General features: G+C 38.5%; 1 protein-coding gene across 3 annotated transcripts; it reads left to right on the top strand.

The window, feature by feature from the left end:
* The first annotated feature begins 5,519 nt into the window (after positions 1–5,519).
* On the top strand, positions 5,520–9,832 carry LOC103703176 (tubby-like F-box protein 8). Of its 3 annotated transcripts, none has more exons than XM_008785941.4 (6): positions 5,520–5,785; positions 6,857–6,937; positions 7,041–7,495; positions 7,710–7,797; positions 8,629–8,758; positions 8,842–9,832. In XM_008785941.4, the coding sequence occupies exons 3-6, from the start codon at positions 7,148–7,150 to the stop codon at positions 9,569–9,571; spliced, it is 1,296 nt and encodes a 431-aa protein (XP_008784163.2). In that variant the 5' UTR covers positions 5,520–5,785; positions 6,857–6,937; positions 7,041–7,147; the 3' UTR covers positions 9,572–9,832. The 3 variants fall into 3 exon arrangements, with proteins under 3 accessions (XP_008784163.2, XP_008784162.2, XP_038986639.1); XM_008785940.4 differs by having other exon boundaries at positions 8,626–8,758; XM_039130711.1 differs by having other exon boundaries at positions 5,521–5,785; positions 7,207–7,495; positions 8,626–8,758.
* Positions 9,833–17,497: the final 7,665 nt, after the last annotated feature.

Genomic DNA, 17,497 nt, shown 5'->3' with positions numbered 1-17,497 from the left:
AGTTCCACACTAAAGCAATCTACCAAGAATTTGATAAAAAAAAAAAAAAGCCTAAATTAGAGTTGCAGACCAATAAAAATCTATTGCATATTCTGATTGTAGGAAATTTTCACACAACTGGGTTTGCAGAGGACTCTCCCTCCTCTCACCTCTTTTTTTTTTTTTTTTTGGTAAAAACAGCTATGCTCACCTCTTTTTGCACCTGGGTGTATCCAATAAGCAGTAACCGATTAACTTATGGTATCTCAAGCATCCAATTGCATTTTCCAACTGAAATGTATCTATTATTGTGTTTTGAGTATTGTCAGTTGAGGTAGAGTTAAGCCTTCTAGCAAAGCCATGTATGTGTATCCGGTCAGAGAATGCTAGAGGTATATCGAAGCTTGTTGAGAGGACGGGCCTTCGATTTTTCCATGCCAGAAATTAGGGTCAAAGCAAGGATCACAAAATCGATACCGAGAACCGTATCGGTATATTATCGGTCGGATATGGTACATACATACCTCGTACCAAGATAGCTTTTAACATTTTTTTCCTTATTTTTAGCTACGGTACAATCTGAAACTACATAGTTTTGGATGATTCTGCTCGGTTCAGATACAAACCAATTTGGTTTTTACGTCGAAACCAAACCTCGATATCATTACAGATGTCTTAGTGACCCGCGTGTTGGCAGGGAAACTTGGGTCAAAGTTCAATCCATCCTTTCCTGGTGTTTTACATTGTTAGGTCAAGACTTCGAGTCTTCAACAATCCTTTTCTTTCTAGGGTTTTATGTGACCATCAATAACTCGGGCCTATGCTTTCCTCCGACTCTCCAACCGTAAACCGTGGGTTATGCATCCAAAAGTGGGTAAGATTGCCAATTGGCCCCACAAGGTGCGTGCAAGACGATCATTAGGTCAACACCCACGTAATGGCAAAGCCACAAAACACAAGGATTGTTTTGATTTTTGGATACAAAAAGAACCATTTTGGGTACAAGATATAAAAAGGACCTTTAAGGCTCCGTTTGAAAACTTGAAATTGAGGTGAAAGAAATGGAAGGGAAGAGAAAGTTAAAAATTTTGATGTTTGGAAGTTTTTTAGTGAAGGAAAAGGAAAAGAAAAGAAGGGAATAGGAGGAAAAATTTTGGTCTCCAATTCTCTCATTTTTTTCCTCCCATAAGTGGGAGGATTTGGAGAGAAAGGAATAGGAACTTAATAAATTTTTTATAATACCTATTTTACCCTCTACTCATAAGCATGCCCCTTTTATAATAAGGATATTTTAGTAAAAGTGTTAAAAAAAGTATGCTTTCTTTTCTTTTCTCTTCAAACTCCCAACCAAGAGAAAGGAAAGTATTTTCTCTTTTCTCCTAAAACTTCCAAACAAGAGGAGAGGAAAGTCTATTCAATTCCATTCTTTTCTTTTCCCTCCTCATTAAAGTTTTTCTTTCTTTTATTTTCTCCCCAAAACTCCCAAACGAAGGCTAAAGGTCGGCATGGGAGACTGGACTCAAAGCTTCCGAATAATAAATGAAAATTCAATAAAAAGAGCCAACTCCCAGGATTTATGCTATTATTCTGGCCATAGAGAGAGCGTGAGTAGGCTAAGAGATACTTGACTTATGTGAACATATGCGGCTTCAATTTTCTAGGCATTTCAAAATTTTCAAATCATATGTAAAACACACATGCCACACTTTAGAATAATAGTTAGCTTAAATTTGAAGATGTAAATTGGATAAGTTGGTAATATAGAATGTGCCATAACTTTAGCAGTGTAATGCTAATATCATAAATTGAAACCCTTTGTTTTGTACATATATTCTACACTGTGTGCATCATATGGTTATATATTATACTAATTTGATCAACTCATTTTCATGGATCTCATTCGGCTTAATGAATGGCTCATAGAAATGAGATGATGTGATCGATACGGTGCACTGCCATATTGGTGCATGCATGCAGTGAGGATATGATTTCTCCGCAATGGGCATGCATTCATTTTTGTCATTGGGGACGATGGTTTCCATGTCCCCGGGCAATGCAAAGAGTGCTGCAACTAGGAGCACTTAAGGCCATCGTTGCTTGTTTTTATTTACATTTTGTACATTAATTATTGAATCCTGGACATGGGAAGTAGACTCTGTGCTTCTTGTGTGAAAATAAGATATACATGGCCCCTGCAAAAGTTCTCCAGCTCCGGTCACGATTTTGTCGACCGCAGAGCTCCATCAATTTGCTGAACAATAACCAATAAAGCAAAAGAAGAGAGAAAATCTTAAGTTTCTAAGAAGGTATTGTTATAGCTCTGAGAAAGCTGGAGTGTAAAACCCGAGATAAAAGTAGTTACCATATGACCTATCCAAAAGGCATGCAGGAAGACTTATGCATCTCGAATTCCCTTGGTAGATGGCAATAATTCAACCATATTGTTATCTGTTTTCTAGCAAATTCGATATTCGAGCAAATTCTATTATCGAAAAATGCAGAAAAGATTTATGGATGAGATATGCTCTTCGTTTCTTTCGGTTTTCTTCTATTTTTCGATAGTCATGTTTGATTTAGGCATTGGAGAATCTCTTTCAGGACTTCTTTGTTTTTATTGTTTCAGGTCGGAGCCGGCATCGGAGCATCACCCAAAACGGTTCCTCCACTATCCAACTTTACCAAAGCATCGCCGTAGAAGCATATAGCGATCTTATCTGATCTCTCTGATCTAGATAGCAGACAAGCCGAAAACTCCAACGACCAGCGCCAACACGACGTCTGGGTCAAACTAGTTTCCAACAACAACAAAGCCTATTTGGTAGCATCATTTCGAATTATAGCGGCCTTCAACATCCAATTATATCTGCCAAGAAGTTATAAGTTTTATAATAGGTGTTTCGATTAATCAAATATGTGAAACCTGGATTTAACTTTGGCTTCGCATGGCACAACAAAATTTACGACCTAAAATCGATGAGAAGTTTTGTAGAAAAAAATTACTCGTCAACTTGTAATGAGATTGCATGTTTGTGGTGCCTCTACTTATTTGTGCAGTCATGTAATTTTTACATTCTTCAGCCAAATTAGCAGCATTTATATTGCTAAAGAGTGGCACTAATAATTCAGAGGAAAATAAGCAAGCAACAAGCGATCAAGATTTTGAAAAAAAAAATAAAAATCCAAAGCAGCATGATTCAGCCAAGTGAGCATGCTAAGAAAGTGCAGACAGATCCCCAAAAGACTTTACAGCATTAAAAACCAATCTTCTCTCACCTTCTAACTTTGCGGGTGTTGGAATTCGGTATCCAATTCCCATCATCAAATCCAATCGGTCCTAAAACATGGTTCCTTACCATCTCTTTTTGTGTCACGCACTAGGAATTTACCCATCATGTTGATGTTACTTTTCAAGTAGATGGGGTCCATTACAAAATATTCCAACATCTATGGTGCACAAAATATGCCAACCTATTTAGATTCCTCTTTAATTGATCAATTCTATTATTTTCTCAGTAATTATTCTGAAGGTTGGACCATTGGAAAAAAAAGGGGACTGAAGGGGGGACACAAAGAAAAAGAAAAAGGAAAAAGGAAGAATAGTAGTTGGGTCCAAGTTCTCACAAATTGGACCCTAGATCAAAACAAGATTAGTTTTTATGTCTCCAAGTGCACAGTCCCTTAGAGTACTTTGAAGAATGTTGCATACGCAACAAGTCCAAAAATCTTTAGACAATTTTGAGTCCATTCAAACCTACTAAAGGAAGGGACCCATGAATTAGGCCAGGTCTCAATCACAAATCCAACGAGCCACAACCATCCAATTTATCCAATGCTTCATGACAATGGGAAAGTAGCTCATGCAACCTACCTTGTCCAAATCTCCCATTTGAATCCCAAGAAAACCACATTTTGTCTTTTTACGCTCACAATGAAATATTAGGGCCGGTTGGACACTTGAAAGCGTTAATGCAAAGCAAATTGAGCAAACTCTTGGTCGTATTTGGACACTCTGACTTATCAAACTCAATTCTTGGTCAAAAAAAAAAAAAATCAATATAGGCGACTCGACTATCATAATCAGTTGGATCCAAGATGGTTCTGCTTCAGAATATTTAGACGATGGTGAATAACGGAGTGGCTTTTCAGACTAAGCATGTGTTCAGAGAAACCAATAAGATCGTAAATTAGGTAGCTACTTATGTGGCCTGCCATTTCGAGTACCTCATGAATTCGGAAAATGAAGTTGTCTAGAATATTCAAAGATTTATTTTTGGATTTTATTGGATGTATCTGTGTGCTTGTAATTTATAAAATACTTGTTTTAGAAGGAAAAAAAAATCAAAGTAGCTTGTGTTAAAATTTCTGGTAGGACACATCTGACAATAGCAAATTAATATGGGCGTAATTAGTCATTTTGTCAACCTTAAGCTTTCATGATGGAGCGTGCGGCCGTCATCATAATTTTCCGACACAATTCATTCTTTTGTTTAATAACCTGCACCCCCCTCAAGGGACCTCGTGATGGTTGGTCAAGTTATGCCTCAAGATTCTCAAAAAGATGTTCTCAAACCTAACGGGACAAATTCCAAGCTACTCCTCAACCAACTTCAATTAAATAGTATTTTTTTTGTTTTTTGATAATAAATAAGATAAAATTTTCCCAAATGAGGAGCACAAATTCCATTGGATGTCTCAGAAATGATTGGCTATATAAATCGCCACCCAACCAGTTAATTTTTTTTTACCTACCTGTACATGCCTATCACCTTAACATTAGTTCAAACATATCTCTAAAATAATATATACAATTTATTTAGTTTACGAAAAAGGGAGGAGAAAAAATATGATCAATAAAAAAATAAAAAATAATTTATATTTAATTAAAGTTTTAAGAAAAGAGATGAGAAAGTATTCGATATTTTATATGAAAGAAAAAACTATAAAAGATGTGAGAAAATCTAATTTTTATGGTTGGAAATTAAATTTTTTTCAATACTTTTAAATTTTTGGATAGAATGAAATAATTTTTTTTATTTACTAAGTATATAACAGAGCTTTACATATTTTTTCAGCAAAGTAGATATTCAATCAAATATAAATTATTTTAAAATATATTATTTTTTGTAAATTAATTAAATATATAAAAAATTATTTTTTTAAACATCATATATCCATACATCAGGTTTTTAAATTAATTTTTTTTTTCATGAACCAAATGAGCCATTTTTTTATGCATCATATGACATCTGAGCGAGGAATTGGCTGTAATAATGAAAATATAGCTATTTTTACGTAATTTCAGAAATAGAGAGATTGCTGTGCAGAGGGCTTTTCTAAAGCTTGACGAGCACCATATGCAAGCTTAGAAGGTTCCGAAGGTACACGGGAACGAAGCAAGGAGACGGCGTTAGTAGGAGCCGTTACGTAACGGAACGGAAAGTTAAAGGGGCCCGGCGAGCGTGGACGGACCGCGGGTAGATAAAATAATAATAAAATAAAAGCTACAGTCGTCTATTTATTTTAGTTCTCTCCTTCTTCCGCCCACTTTCCACTCGTTCTGAAGTGCATTTCATGAGGATTTGAGATCCGGCTGGCTTCTTGAAAGCAAAAGGTGGAGGTCAGGGGGAGAGAGGGGCACAAAAGCGGTGGCTCCGGCGGCATGGAAGGAAAGGATCGGGCCGAGATCTTAGCGCGGGCGAGATTGATGCTGGGGATTTGATGCCTTTCTTGCGCTCTCTTCGTGGTCTGGGGTTTTAAGCTCGTGTCTCCGAGGCCCTCATTGGCTTTTTCCGCTTCAATTTGAGAGGTCAACGCCGGATTCTTGATTTTTTTTTTTTCTCGCATTTTTTGGTGATTTGTTGATGGGGGTTGAGTTGTTTGTTGGCTTGCATGGGATCTCGAGGAATTTGGGCGGTTTTTTTGCACGGAATCGTGGTAGATCTGTGATTTTAGGTGTTTCTTTTGTTATTCTTTTAGAATCAAGGATGGGGGTTTGCGGAAATTACTTAAGTTTGGATATTTCTGCGGGTAGGTTTTGAATTTCGAGTTCTTTGGAGGCATTTTGTGTTTTTGGGAGGTTCTCTGTATGAATCTTCGTAAAGATCTAGGTTTCTTCCAAGTTGTCGTGAGATTATGAAGGAATGCTGTCCCGTGTATCGTTCGAGTACAAAAGAAGACTTTTTTTTGTTTATTAAGCACTGTTTTCGTTATTTAGGATGAAAGTTCTCTTATTTGTTTGTTTGTCTCGTCCTTTTCTTTCTTCCTTTTGGTGGAAGCGCTAGAGAAAAATTTCATTTTTAGTGCTTTTTTATGGACTGCTCTTCTCGAACGAGCTCCTTTCTATATTCTCGATCTGTCTTCGGCTTCTGAGACGTCTGGGACGTATCTTTTAGTGGGTGTCCTATTCTGTCACGAAGATCTACTTCATTTCCCTGAATCCCATTAGAGGAGTTACTTAGTTGCCATGGCGAGGGATTTCCCTTTTTGCCTACTGAGTTTCTGAAGTTAGTTTTGCACTTATTATTCATAATCTGGACCTGGAAACTGGTTCTCTATTTATAAGCAATTGAAGCCTGCGGTGTATCCTAAAAAGGACACACAAAAAATACTTTGCATTGACGTCAGGCCCATGGTTATGGAGTCATTTAATCAAATCTAATGAATTCTTCTGAATTAATGGTGTCAGCATATGATTTAAATGGGTCTAGAAAAAGTTATGCTAAAGTTATTTTCTTTGGTGACTGCCTTCGTGGGCACGTATAAAGGAACTATACATCTCTGGACTTTTTAAGTTCATCATGGGATGAGTTGTGGAGTTAATTGCTTTATGTATTGGCATTACGCTTGCTTTTTATTAGTAATAAATATTGTTTTGCAGGGATTTGCATCGCTTATTGGTGCATCTGAGGTCCTGTCAAGTTCCTCAACATGTGACAAGACAATAAGATTAGGAGGATAGGTACTGGTTTTGCTTCCCATTATTTCTTCTTTCAGAACATGATTCAGTTTAGTGCCTTAAGAAATGCGTGAGAGCTGCGGTATGAGATTATTACTGTGTGCAGTTTTGTCATCCCAAACTCGAAATCTCTGGCATCTGATGTTTGCATGATAGTGGGCTGCCAATTATATGCCTGTTGGAGGATTGTCTTTTGAGTTTGAGCTGGCATAGATGTCGTTCAGTAGCATTGTTCGGGATTTGAGAGATGGCCTTGGCAGCTTATCTCGCAGGGGCTTTGAGGTGAGGCTCTCAGGTCATCACAGGGGGAAATCTCAGGGTGCTGTGCACGAAGTGCATGACCAACCTGTAGTAATCCAGAACAGCTGCTGGGCTAGTCTTCCTCCTGAACTACTTCGTGATGTGATCAAAAGGTTGGAGGAGAGTGAGAATACTTGGCCTTCCCGCAAAAACGTAGTTGCCTGTGCAGCTGTTTGCAGGTCATGGAGGGAAATGTGTAAAGAGATTGTCAGAAGTCCAGAATTTTGTGGAAAGCTTACTTTTCCACTATCCCTAAAGCAGGTTGTGTCCTTAATTCCCTTTGTTTCCATTTTGTTAATCATGGCCTTGTTATTCTGTTTCTTACCATTATGATACGTTCTTCGTTGCATTTTGTTTATTTATTGATTTTGAGTGGTCAGAGAGATTTTGTCGCTAGTATCAGATATGACAAGCAATTAGTTTTGCTGGTGATATTTGATGTAAATGTTTCTTATAGTTGTGTTGCCTTTTACAGCCTGGACCTCGAGATGGCACTATTCAATGCTTTATCAAGAGGGATAAATCAACTCTAACTTATCATCTCTATCTGTGCCTTAGCCCTGGTGAGCTTGTTTCCGTTGTATCAATCCATACAGCTGCTGTTGTTTTTAATGATTTTGTTCAGTCTAATTACTGTTTTTATAAATGCCAAATTGGGTTTATGTGTGTATATCCTAATGAGTGTTGTATACTCTGTGGGCTTAACTTTCTCGAAACACTAAACTTTCGATAGAATTATGATTTTACTCCTCTCTGCTATGTGTTGAATATTTGTCATCGTTCTGCTGCTTTTTTCAATATCTGTTCTTTCGAGGAACTTTTTGAATTGCAATTCTAGTTGGCGAGGAAATCCTCTTCCATCCTTATGATGGAGAATTTAGTATTTTCCTACATGTTTAACGAGCTTGACTGTTTTCCCTGTACAACTGAGAATTTTTCTTAATATAAGTTGCTTCCATCGCTGGAGAATATTCACCAACATTGAAGTTGTTTTCTGCTACGTATTTTGTAGTGATTCAGCCTGTGTTGGAGTTTCTCCAATTCTAAGTTGAATAGTTTTTGTATGGGCCATCATCTTTCCAGCTTCAGTGGTTTATAAATCAGTTGCAGTTACATTTCTATTGTACTCTCACATTAAACAATACTCATTTGTACAGTATCTTACCTATCCTGGCATTTTCAATATTTTTCCTTTCTTTCTCTTCTCTCTTTCCTGCTTTTGTATTTTTTTTCCATTTTGGTTCTTTCTTTTTGTGGACATCGGGCGCACCTGATTCACCATTAGGTGTTTCCGGTGTATGTCATCGAGTTGGTAGGGTTTGTTTTATTGGGCTTTTGAGATGATTATGATATGTCCTTTAATTTGTATCCACTTTGATCCCTTGTTGTAGCAGTACTTGTTGAAAATGGGAAGTTCCTCCTATCAGCAAAAAGAACTCGCCGCACAACCTGTACAGAATACATAATATCTATGGATGCTGACAATATATCTAGATCAAGCAACACTTATATTGGAAAACTAAGGTGATTACAACTGTGAAGACTCAAAACTCTTTTCATTTTGGGTTAATTTAAAAAGCTACAAACCTGATTGACTTTCTTCTCAGGTCTAATTTTCTTGGTACTAAGTTCCTAATCTACGACACGCAACCCGCACACAACGGAGCAGCCCTCTCCCAACCTGGGAAAACAAGCAAGAGATTTTACTCCAAGAAAGTGTCTCCTAAAGTTCCGTCTGGAAGCTACGTCATTGCGCAAGTGACCTACGAGCTGAATGTCCTGGGCACCCGGGGCCCAAGGCGGATGCACTGTATCATGCATTCTATTCCTGCATCAGCCCTCGATGCCGGAGGGACCGTCCCTGGTCAGCCTGACCATCTGCTCCCCCGCTCTTTGGATGACTCCTTCGGCAGCATGTCCTTCTCTAAGTCATCCATCATGGACCGGTCCATGGATTTCAGCAGCTCTCGCTTCTGTGACATCGCCGGAGGACCCAGGGGTATTGGTGATGAGGAAGATGAGGCTAAAGAGAGGCCTCTGATCCTTCGGAACAAGGCCCCGAGATGGCACGAGCAGTTGCAATGCTGGTGCCTCAACTTCCGAGGCCGGGTGACTGTTGCATCAGTCAAGAACTTCCAGCTTATCGCTGCGACGCAGCCCGCCGCTGGAGCTCCAACACCGTCGCAGCCTGCACCACCCGAGCATGATAAGATCTTACTGCAGTTTGGGAAGGTTGCGAAGGACATGTTCACCATGGATTTTCGGTATCCGCTGTCAGCCTTCCAGGCTTTTGCCATCTGCTTGAGTAGCTTCGACACCAAGCTGGCTTGTGAATAGAGCAGCAGTCAGAAGAATGCTGGAAAACTAATATGACGGTTAGAAGAAATTCTTGGTGTCTGTTTGCTTGCTATCGATAGCAGCTGGTTGATGCATCAACTGTAACCTTCTTCTGTGTTGCAGCATTTATTTCCCCCCTTCACCTCTCTCTTTTCCGAGGTTCTGTATGAAAATATTCCATTGGATGCGGTTCTTATTATTTCCTCATTGCATCGCTATCTTTTCTCCCTTTAAACCAATACAGTTGTTTGGAGTTTTTAACGGTGGTACCTTTGCGACTGTTGCTAGATCACATGATCTATGGTAGTGATGACCGGTTGGTAAACAGCATTAGCTTCTGCCCTCAAAATTCTGGGAGCCAAACTGTTCGCTGAAGGTTAAAATGAGCTATGTTGCTCTTGGAGCCTGGAAGTTTTCAGTGCCTTTTTTTGGTCCTTCGAAAAAAAAGAGGGTAAGCTCATGACTTTGAAATCAAAATTCAAAGCCTCCAAGCGTAACGCAGATGAAAATGACTTGAACTTTTTCCCATCCCATCAATTTGGGTTCAGCTAGTCCATGTCCATGTTCCATAAACATGATGAACAAGCCTAATTGCATGTCATAAATTACACATACTTCAGTCGTGCAGGTCTACTGACTCATCACATTGCAGAACAAGCCTTGTTTAAATTGCATGCATGATGCATGCATGCAAGATGTAATCTACCAAAAATAAGACAAGAATTCAGCATGGATCGATTCCATATCTGCCATGCCCGAAGTTTTCCTTCTGTTTTTTCTGTGTGTATTTGGTGAAGAAGGCCCACGGGATGCTGCCAGGAAGCATCACATAGAAAGCACTTGAGCTGTCCTTTCCATGCCCGGCAGGCCGGTTTGCTTCAGAAGGACCGAGCTGCAGATGCACCGACTCCACGGAAGAGTTGTTTGCATTGATGCCTCGACAGGGGCACAGAGGCGAGCACTTCCTCCTCATTGGCATTCTCGCTGAAAGTACTTGGCTGCAGTCACGAGGCAGAAATATGAGGATATATATATATATATATATAGAGAGAGAGAGAGAGAGAGAGAGAGAGAGAGAGAGGGGGGGGGGGGGGGGGGGGGGGGGGGCGGCGGCGGCTCAGAAAGGTATGGGCACGATGATGAGGAACGAAGAAGTTGTTTTGTGATACGGAATCCGAGGGGCGACAGCAGATGGCTGTCAGTTATTTGGCACGTTAGTTTTTGGAGCAGAATTATGAGCTGCCTGAGTGGGTCTTCGATATGCGAGGTATGTTTTGCAGGCTAGCTCGATTGTTTTGGAGGGCGACTCGGCCACAGTTATTAGTTGGATCCAGGAAAGGCTAAGGGGCGAGGGCACAGACATCCCTTAGTTCGGAATATAGAGATGATATGTGGGGTTGGGATGGCCGTTCAAGCCAAGCATGTATTTAGAGAAGCCAATGGGGCAGCCGATTGAGTGGCTACCTTCGCGGCTCATTATTCAGGATACACTCTTTGGGTGGGGGAGAGGGAGCTGCCACTGGCTCTCCGTGAGTTAGTATTTTTTAACTTTATTGAGTATATTCGTATATGTATTATATGAAAATCCGTCTTTAGCAAAAAAAAAAGAAAAAAAAAAGAAACTATTCAGATAAAGTATGCGTTTAGAGAAGCCAATAAAATTGCGAATTGGGTGACTATCTATATGGCTAATCATTCCAATAGTACTCTATGAATAGAGGATGAAGAGCTGTTTCGGGAGCTCCATGATATTCTGTTTTTCGATTTTATTGAATGCGTCCGGTTTGTATACGTATTGTATGAACCACCCGATCTAGCCAAAAAAAAAAAAAAAAAAAAAAGAGAGAAGAAGAAGAACAAAAAGAGTAGCATTTTCTAGTCTTGCCACATAGAGGAACATGGTGGGCATGTCATCTGCACATCATCTATAATTCAATAATACAAGTTTGTTCGCTTTTGTGGCTTTCTCTAAAACTCAGGAGAAAATGAGAGAAAAACTACTGCACTGATATTATATAACAAATAAAAGATAGCACCTAATAAAATTAAGATAATGTTGTTACTGAGGAAACTATGGAGTGTTGCTCCGAAATGCAGGGAGAAGGTATTTTAGCTACTTCGGAGATTATTTATCTACTATGGCCGTAAGTGTCCTAAATCATTTTTCTTGGAAAAAATTGAGTTATAGGTGGCAACAACTCCAATTATTTGTAGAAACGAATGAAGAATTACCATGCCAACCACAAGGAAAGCACCTCAGAAGTTTAAATATGAAGCCTCCTTCCTCCCAATAGAAGGGTGTTGTTACTAGACAAATATGAACTATTATATGCAAGCGCGAGTTGTCATTTTTTTTTTCTTTTTTTCACCATGAAATTTGGCTAGCAGTTTAGATATCATATAGATGATAGAAAGGTAAATCTTTTGCTGATAACATTTTTGATGATAAAAAATCACAATGATATGACTAGCTCTAGGAAAAACCTTACCACCAACCACCACTTTCCTTTGCGAATCCTTGAACTTGCTGCTTGATTTCTATCTCTAGAAATGTAAGATGAGGACAGCTAAAAAAATGAATTTGAAATATTCAAATAAAAATATGAAATTCCAGTTTCATGGTTTTAGAATTTATATAGAATTCTTTAAAAAAAAAACAAATGCTCGCCCCTTTAAAAACACAATTGGTAATTCCAAGGGAAAAAAAACTAAAATCAAAAAATATTTTAATGTTGTACTACGTCAGAACCTAATCTATGCCAATAACTGTGCATCACGGATATTGGTATTGTAAATTAAGAATGACTTATCAAAACAAAGGTACAAATTACCCTGTTTGTGTGTGCGGAGATGCAAAAGCTTAAAGCAACATTTTCATGCATGGTTCCATAAATTGTTATGGATGCCACGATATACGCATATCCTAAAACTACCAAGAATTATGTGGGGCATGCACAATAAAGAAAGTCATGGCACTAACTTTGTTGTAGAAGAACATGTTCCATTTTTGGACGTTCCTAAGCCCTTTACCTTTAGTTTCAAAAGAAGCACCACCTAATAACAAAGGCCATGGAAGATATACTAAAGGAGAGAAAAAATGACTGACAAAAGGAAAGCGAAGGCAACTAGGGTTCCAACTTCGCCCTCATTGAGCTTGTTGCCTTCTCCATTAAGGAATTAGAGCTAGAGTTCTGCACTAATTGGTAATTTTCTAGGCCATGATCTCCCGCTTGATTTTGTTCACAAAGAGCTAAGAGGGGCCTAGAAAATGAAGTCAGATCATGCTGCTCTCTGAAGGGGTGCTTCTCTTTAAATTATCATCAAAGGAGGTGCTGAAGAAGGTCTTGATGAGGGAGCCTCCGGCCGGCCAACTCCTGGCCCTTTAGAAATGGAGGCCTAAATTTAAACCAAGTAGAGATGCTACCTCCAAGCTGCAATGCCCTGTAGCCAAACTTCACTATGCTTGAAAGGGCGAACTCCACCTATTTTTGAGCTATTTAATTAGGCGATCCGAAAATCAATCTCTTTCTCACTCCCCTCTATCAGAAAAGGAGGCGTCGGTTCTGAAATAGTGGTAACGCAAGCTCTATGTATCTAGGTAAAAGTAGATCTCGAGCTCTCGGGTCAGTCAGGTAGGTAACCTAACCTAACCCCGACTAAGCTTTAAATTGTACTGGAAGAGAACTTTCTCCTTAATCTGTTGGTTGATGCATATGCCGGATTTATCAATTGAACTGTGGGACAAAAATAAAATTCTACTGTAGTGACCAAGGCAGGGATCCCTTTGTTTTTAGATAATTGCACAACAACTATAGCTAGAGCTACAATTGTGTATCAGTTTGGATCTAACACGACGGATTTGCCTGGGAGTTACAATCAGGACTGAAGATGGAGATATTTGAAAGGACTTTGTGTATGAAGATTTGCCTGACTTATGTTATATTTGTGGCCATTTGGGGCATCTATCTCGGACCTGTCCGGGTACTCCTACATCCGTAGAAGGTACTCCAAAACCAATATATGGACCTTAGATACGTGTGGCAAGGGTACCAGTGGGGAAACTAGCTATAGTATTGTAAACCCTTTAAATGGAACCTCATGTGTGTTAAGGGGGTTGTATGCGAGTACCAATGGTTTCTCCTGCCGGGCAGTGTGTATTGGAACGGACTCGCTAGAAGAGTCTGAGTCTTCTATGCAAGTAAAGGAGGAGCCCAATCCTAGGAATTCTTAACTATCACAATAGCTAACAATTTGAATTTCAAACTTATTCAAATTTGTTTCAGCTTGTCTGCTGCTTAAGCGAAGGAGGAGCCCGATCTTAGGAATTCTTAACTGTCACAACAGCTGACAATTTGAATTTCAAACTCGTTCAAGCTTGTATCGGTTATGCGATACTTGTATAAATTTGTAAACATGATGTAGATTCAAAAAAGTGGAAATGAAAAAATCTTTCCCTCAACTCTCATCTAGTGTGAACATCAACATCAGAAGTGTTATCTATAGGGCTACCACTTTTGCTAGCAGGGGATTTTAATTGTATATTAAATATTTCTGATAAAAAATTTCGTAGACAATTTAATATGAACATGGATATTCGGGAATATTCCCAATTAGTTAGAACAAATGCTCTATAGATTTGGGATTTTAGGGGCCTTCATATATATGGTGTAATAACCAGCAAGGTTCTGCATGCGTTTGGGAAAAACTAGATAGGGCATTTGCCTCAAATGATTGGATATACAAGTTTCTTGAATCCGTAGTGCTCAATCTTCCTAGATTTGCCTCTAACCACTATCTCATTTGGAACAAAATGATAGCCCATAAAAATTCTGGATCTAAACCTTTTAGGTTTGAGAAGTTTTGGTTATCTTGCCGAGGCATTCATCAAGTAATACACCATGCCTAACATTGTCATGGAGCTCACTCACCAAGAGTTCGGTTAGCATTATTACCGCAAAATAGCAAATTGGCACTTCAAAAATGGAGAGGCATTATATTAAACTCTATTGAATTTACAAACAAAGGAAGCATAGTTAGGGCAGTCATCTCAGCTTGAGCACATTAATCTACCAGCTACTATTAAAGATTATAATAAAAATTTAAAGATGCAGGAGATCTTCTAGAGACAAAAATTTTGAATTGAATTCTTTAAGAAAGGAGACAAAAAGATTAAGTTTTTTCATAAATCTATTACAGGATGCTATCAAAACAAGATTACTACCATTCAGTCCCCACAAGGCCATGACACTTGTGCAGAACTTTGACGGTAGTATCCTTAATAGAGGTGAGTTAAGAGGAGTAAGCTTTGTTATTAGAAATGCGAGTGGTGCAGTAGTGGCAGCATATGGAGTTAGATTGTTTGACAACATGGTTCCTATGGCAGAGCTGCATGCTGTGTGACCAGTTATACTATTTGTAATTAAAATCTTGGAAGCCTCTCAAATCATCACTACCAGAAAACACGCGTATAGTGACGGAGATTCCCGTCACTATACCGTGTTTCCGGTTACTAATACGAAATTTGTGACCGGAGCTCCCGTCACGAAATTAGTTACAAAAACACGCGTCACTAAATTCTCAATGACGGCGGCGATTTCCGTCACTAAACTCCGTGACAGAACCGCCGTCACTAAGCCGTTACAAATCCAAAAATTAAATATTTAAAAAATTACGTATTTCCCGTCACTAACCAGTCATTGAGTTAGTGACGAAGATAACTTGGTCACTGATTTTGTCACCGAATTCGGTCACAAATTTGGTCACGGATTTCTCACAACCTTCAGTGACAGATTTAGTCGTCACAGACATGGTCACAGACTTTGTCACTAAATTTGTCACTAATTCCGTTACTGACTCACTGAGCAAAATCAATTTTTAGAAACCAAAATCCTGTCACTAAGTTTATATTAGCTCGTCACAATACTTGGTAAACTATTCAGTAACCAAATTTGGTCACTGGTCACATTCCAATAATCTGGTATTTTTGGTACATTGATTGGCTCATAATAAAAGAAAAATACAAGCTAGAGCCTCATCCAGTCATATGCATAAACAAAACAATGGAAGTGTTCTGGTGAAAGCTTTTCATTCAGCATCTCTCCTTCCAGAATACAAGAGACATATATAAATGTCGTCAGTATATGATTCCAATGGACTGACATAAATGACTTCAACTCTGTCAACCGGGAAGGAGTCGGAATAAGAACTTGTACTCGTTCAGATAGAAAGCCAGCAGTATGCTTTGACCCTTTGCTTTTGCATTGCCCCTTGTTGTTTCCTTTAACCTGTTTCATTCCATTCATCAGAGGGGCAAAAAAAAAATAGAGAGAGAGAGAGAGCATTGCCCCTTTTGTTTCCCTTAACCTGTTTCCTTTAGCAAAGCATATCCCATCTGAAGTTAAAAAGAAAGCATTACAATTCAGTTCATAGTTACTTACAGAAATATAAAAACATGAGCAAAAGTTAAGAGTGACATTAGATGAGGGCATACCTGAGAAGCTGAAATTTTAACCAAAATTACAATAACCAATGACAACATCCATAGTCAAAGCAAAACTAAAAAAGTCCCAAACTATAACAACATCCATATTTAAACCAAAACCAAAAGGGAGTGTCCCATGATCATGATTCATCTCACTATGAATTGGATTCAACATTGGCCGAGCATTGAGTTGATTGAGTTTCATTGTAGAAACTTGAGTTTATGACATCTTCTACAATCTCATCTAACTTGGCATCCTCAACATCTACATTGAAATATTGCAATAATTAATAATAAATTATTCAAAAAATAATAGAAATATAATTAATAAAACATATACCTTTCTTTTCCAACACCCAATCTTGAGTACAAATCAAGGCCTCGGCAATATTCAGTTTAAGTGCACTACGATACTTATCAAGTACCCGCCCACCGATACTAAAAGCAAATTCAGTCCTTACAAGATGTTAATAAAGACTAAACAAAACAAAACTGTAAGGCGATTTTACCAATTATCTTCCCTGCTTTGGAGAGAAATACAAAGTCTCACTGGAACCAAGCTGTTCAGAGCCTCACGCTAAATATTCGTAAGATATTTTCTGATCATGATCCTGGGCTATTCATGGAGTGCTTGAAGAAGTTTGAAGAAGATGAATCTAAAGAAAAGGAGATTAAGTCAAAACGTGAAGTTGTATGGAAGCGCCTAGAAGAAATTGCCGCTTCGAACGCTGCAAGTAATGAGGCTGTTCAATCCAAAATACAAGAATTTGCTACAGTACAAGACTTTGTGTCATTTCGATCCTGAGATTGAAAGCCCAATCCAAAATACCAGGACCATATGTTTTCAATCTTTATGATGATCAGCAACAGGGTAAAGACATATCTATCACCTACTTAAAATCTTTATAAAGCTCTTTCTACAGTAATTAAGCTCTGCAACCTCATTCTAATTTGATGGTAAAATTGAATATGTTAAGTTACTATTGATTTTCTGGAGACATAAATTAACAGCTGAAAAATATCCATTATTGTTTGGGTGGCATATCAGCCATAATCCCAAATCAAACTGGTTGCACCTAGGTGTGAAGTCCAAAACATAGGAGGGCCAAAAAGTTTCATAGCAATACACAACAAAAAAAGTAATTAGAGAGATTATAGAGAACAGCATGGAACAATAGAGCGACAGATTAAAAGAAAATAAGACTCAGATGTAGGCATTGATGACACAATCTGCAGCAATTAAAAAACAGCTTGCCTGGATAATGGCCGAGATATCATCACTTTGAAAAATTAATAAAAACATTAAAAAAACAAAGAAAATAGATAGCTCTTGATGTGTGAGAAGGTCCTCTAAAAATGGCTAACACATGCACCATCTCCTTCTTCTGCCCTTCTCACAAAAAATAAAAAAGAATAAAATAGGAAGCTACATTTTAAGAACAAAT

Source organism: Phoenix dactylifera, chromosome 10 (genome assembly GCF_009389715.1).
Source record: "Phoenix dactylifera cultivar Barhee BC4 chromosome 10, palm_55x_up_171113_PBpolish2nd_filt_p, whole genome shotgun sequence".
Lineage (NCBI taxonomy): Eukaryota > Viridiplantae > Streptophyta > Magnoliopsida > Arecales > Arecaceae > Phoenix > Phoenix dactylifera.
Note: the sequence above shows the minus strand (reverse complement) of the source record. Positions and strands in the feature narration are given on the sequence as shown.

What these genes read in the sequence shown, in the direction of transcription:
- LOC103703176 (XM_008785940.4), top strand. Translation starts at nt 7,148, where the DNA reads ATGTCGTTCAGTAGCATTGTTCGGGATTTGAGAGATGGCCTTGGCAGC. An exon ending in TTCCACTATCCCTAAAGCAG is followed by an intron (nt 7,496 to 7,709) that starts GTTGTGTCCTTA and finishes TGCCTTTTACAG; the next exon opens with CCTGGACCTCGAGATGGCAC. An exon ending in CTATCTGTGCCTTAGCCCTG is followed by an intron (nt 7,798 to 8,625) that starts GTGAGCTTGTTT and finishes CCCTTGTTGTAG; the next exon opens with CAGTACTTGTTGAAAATGGG.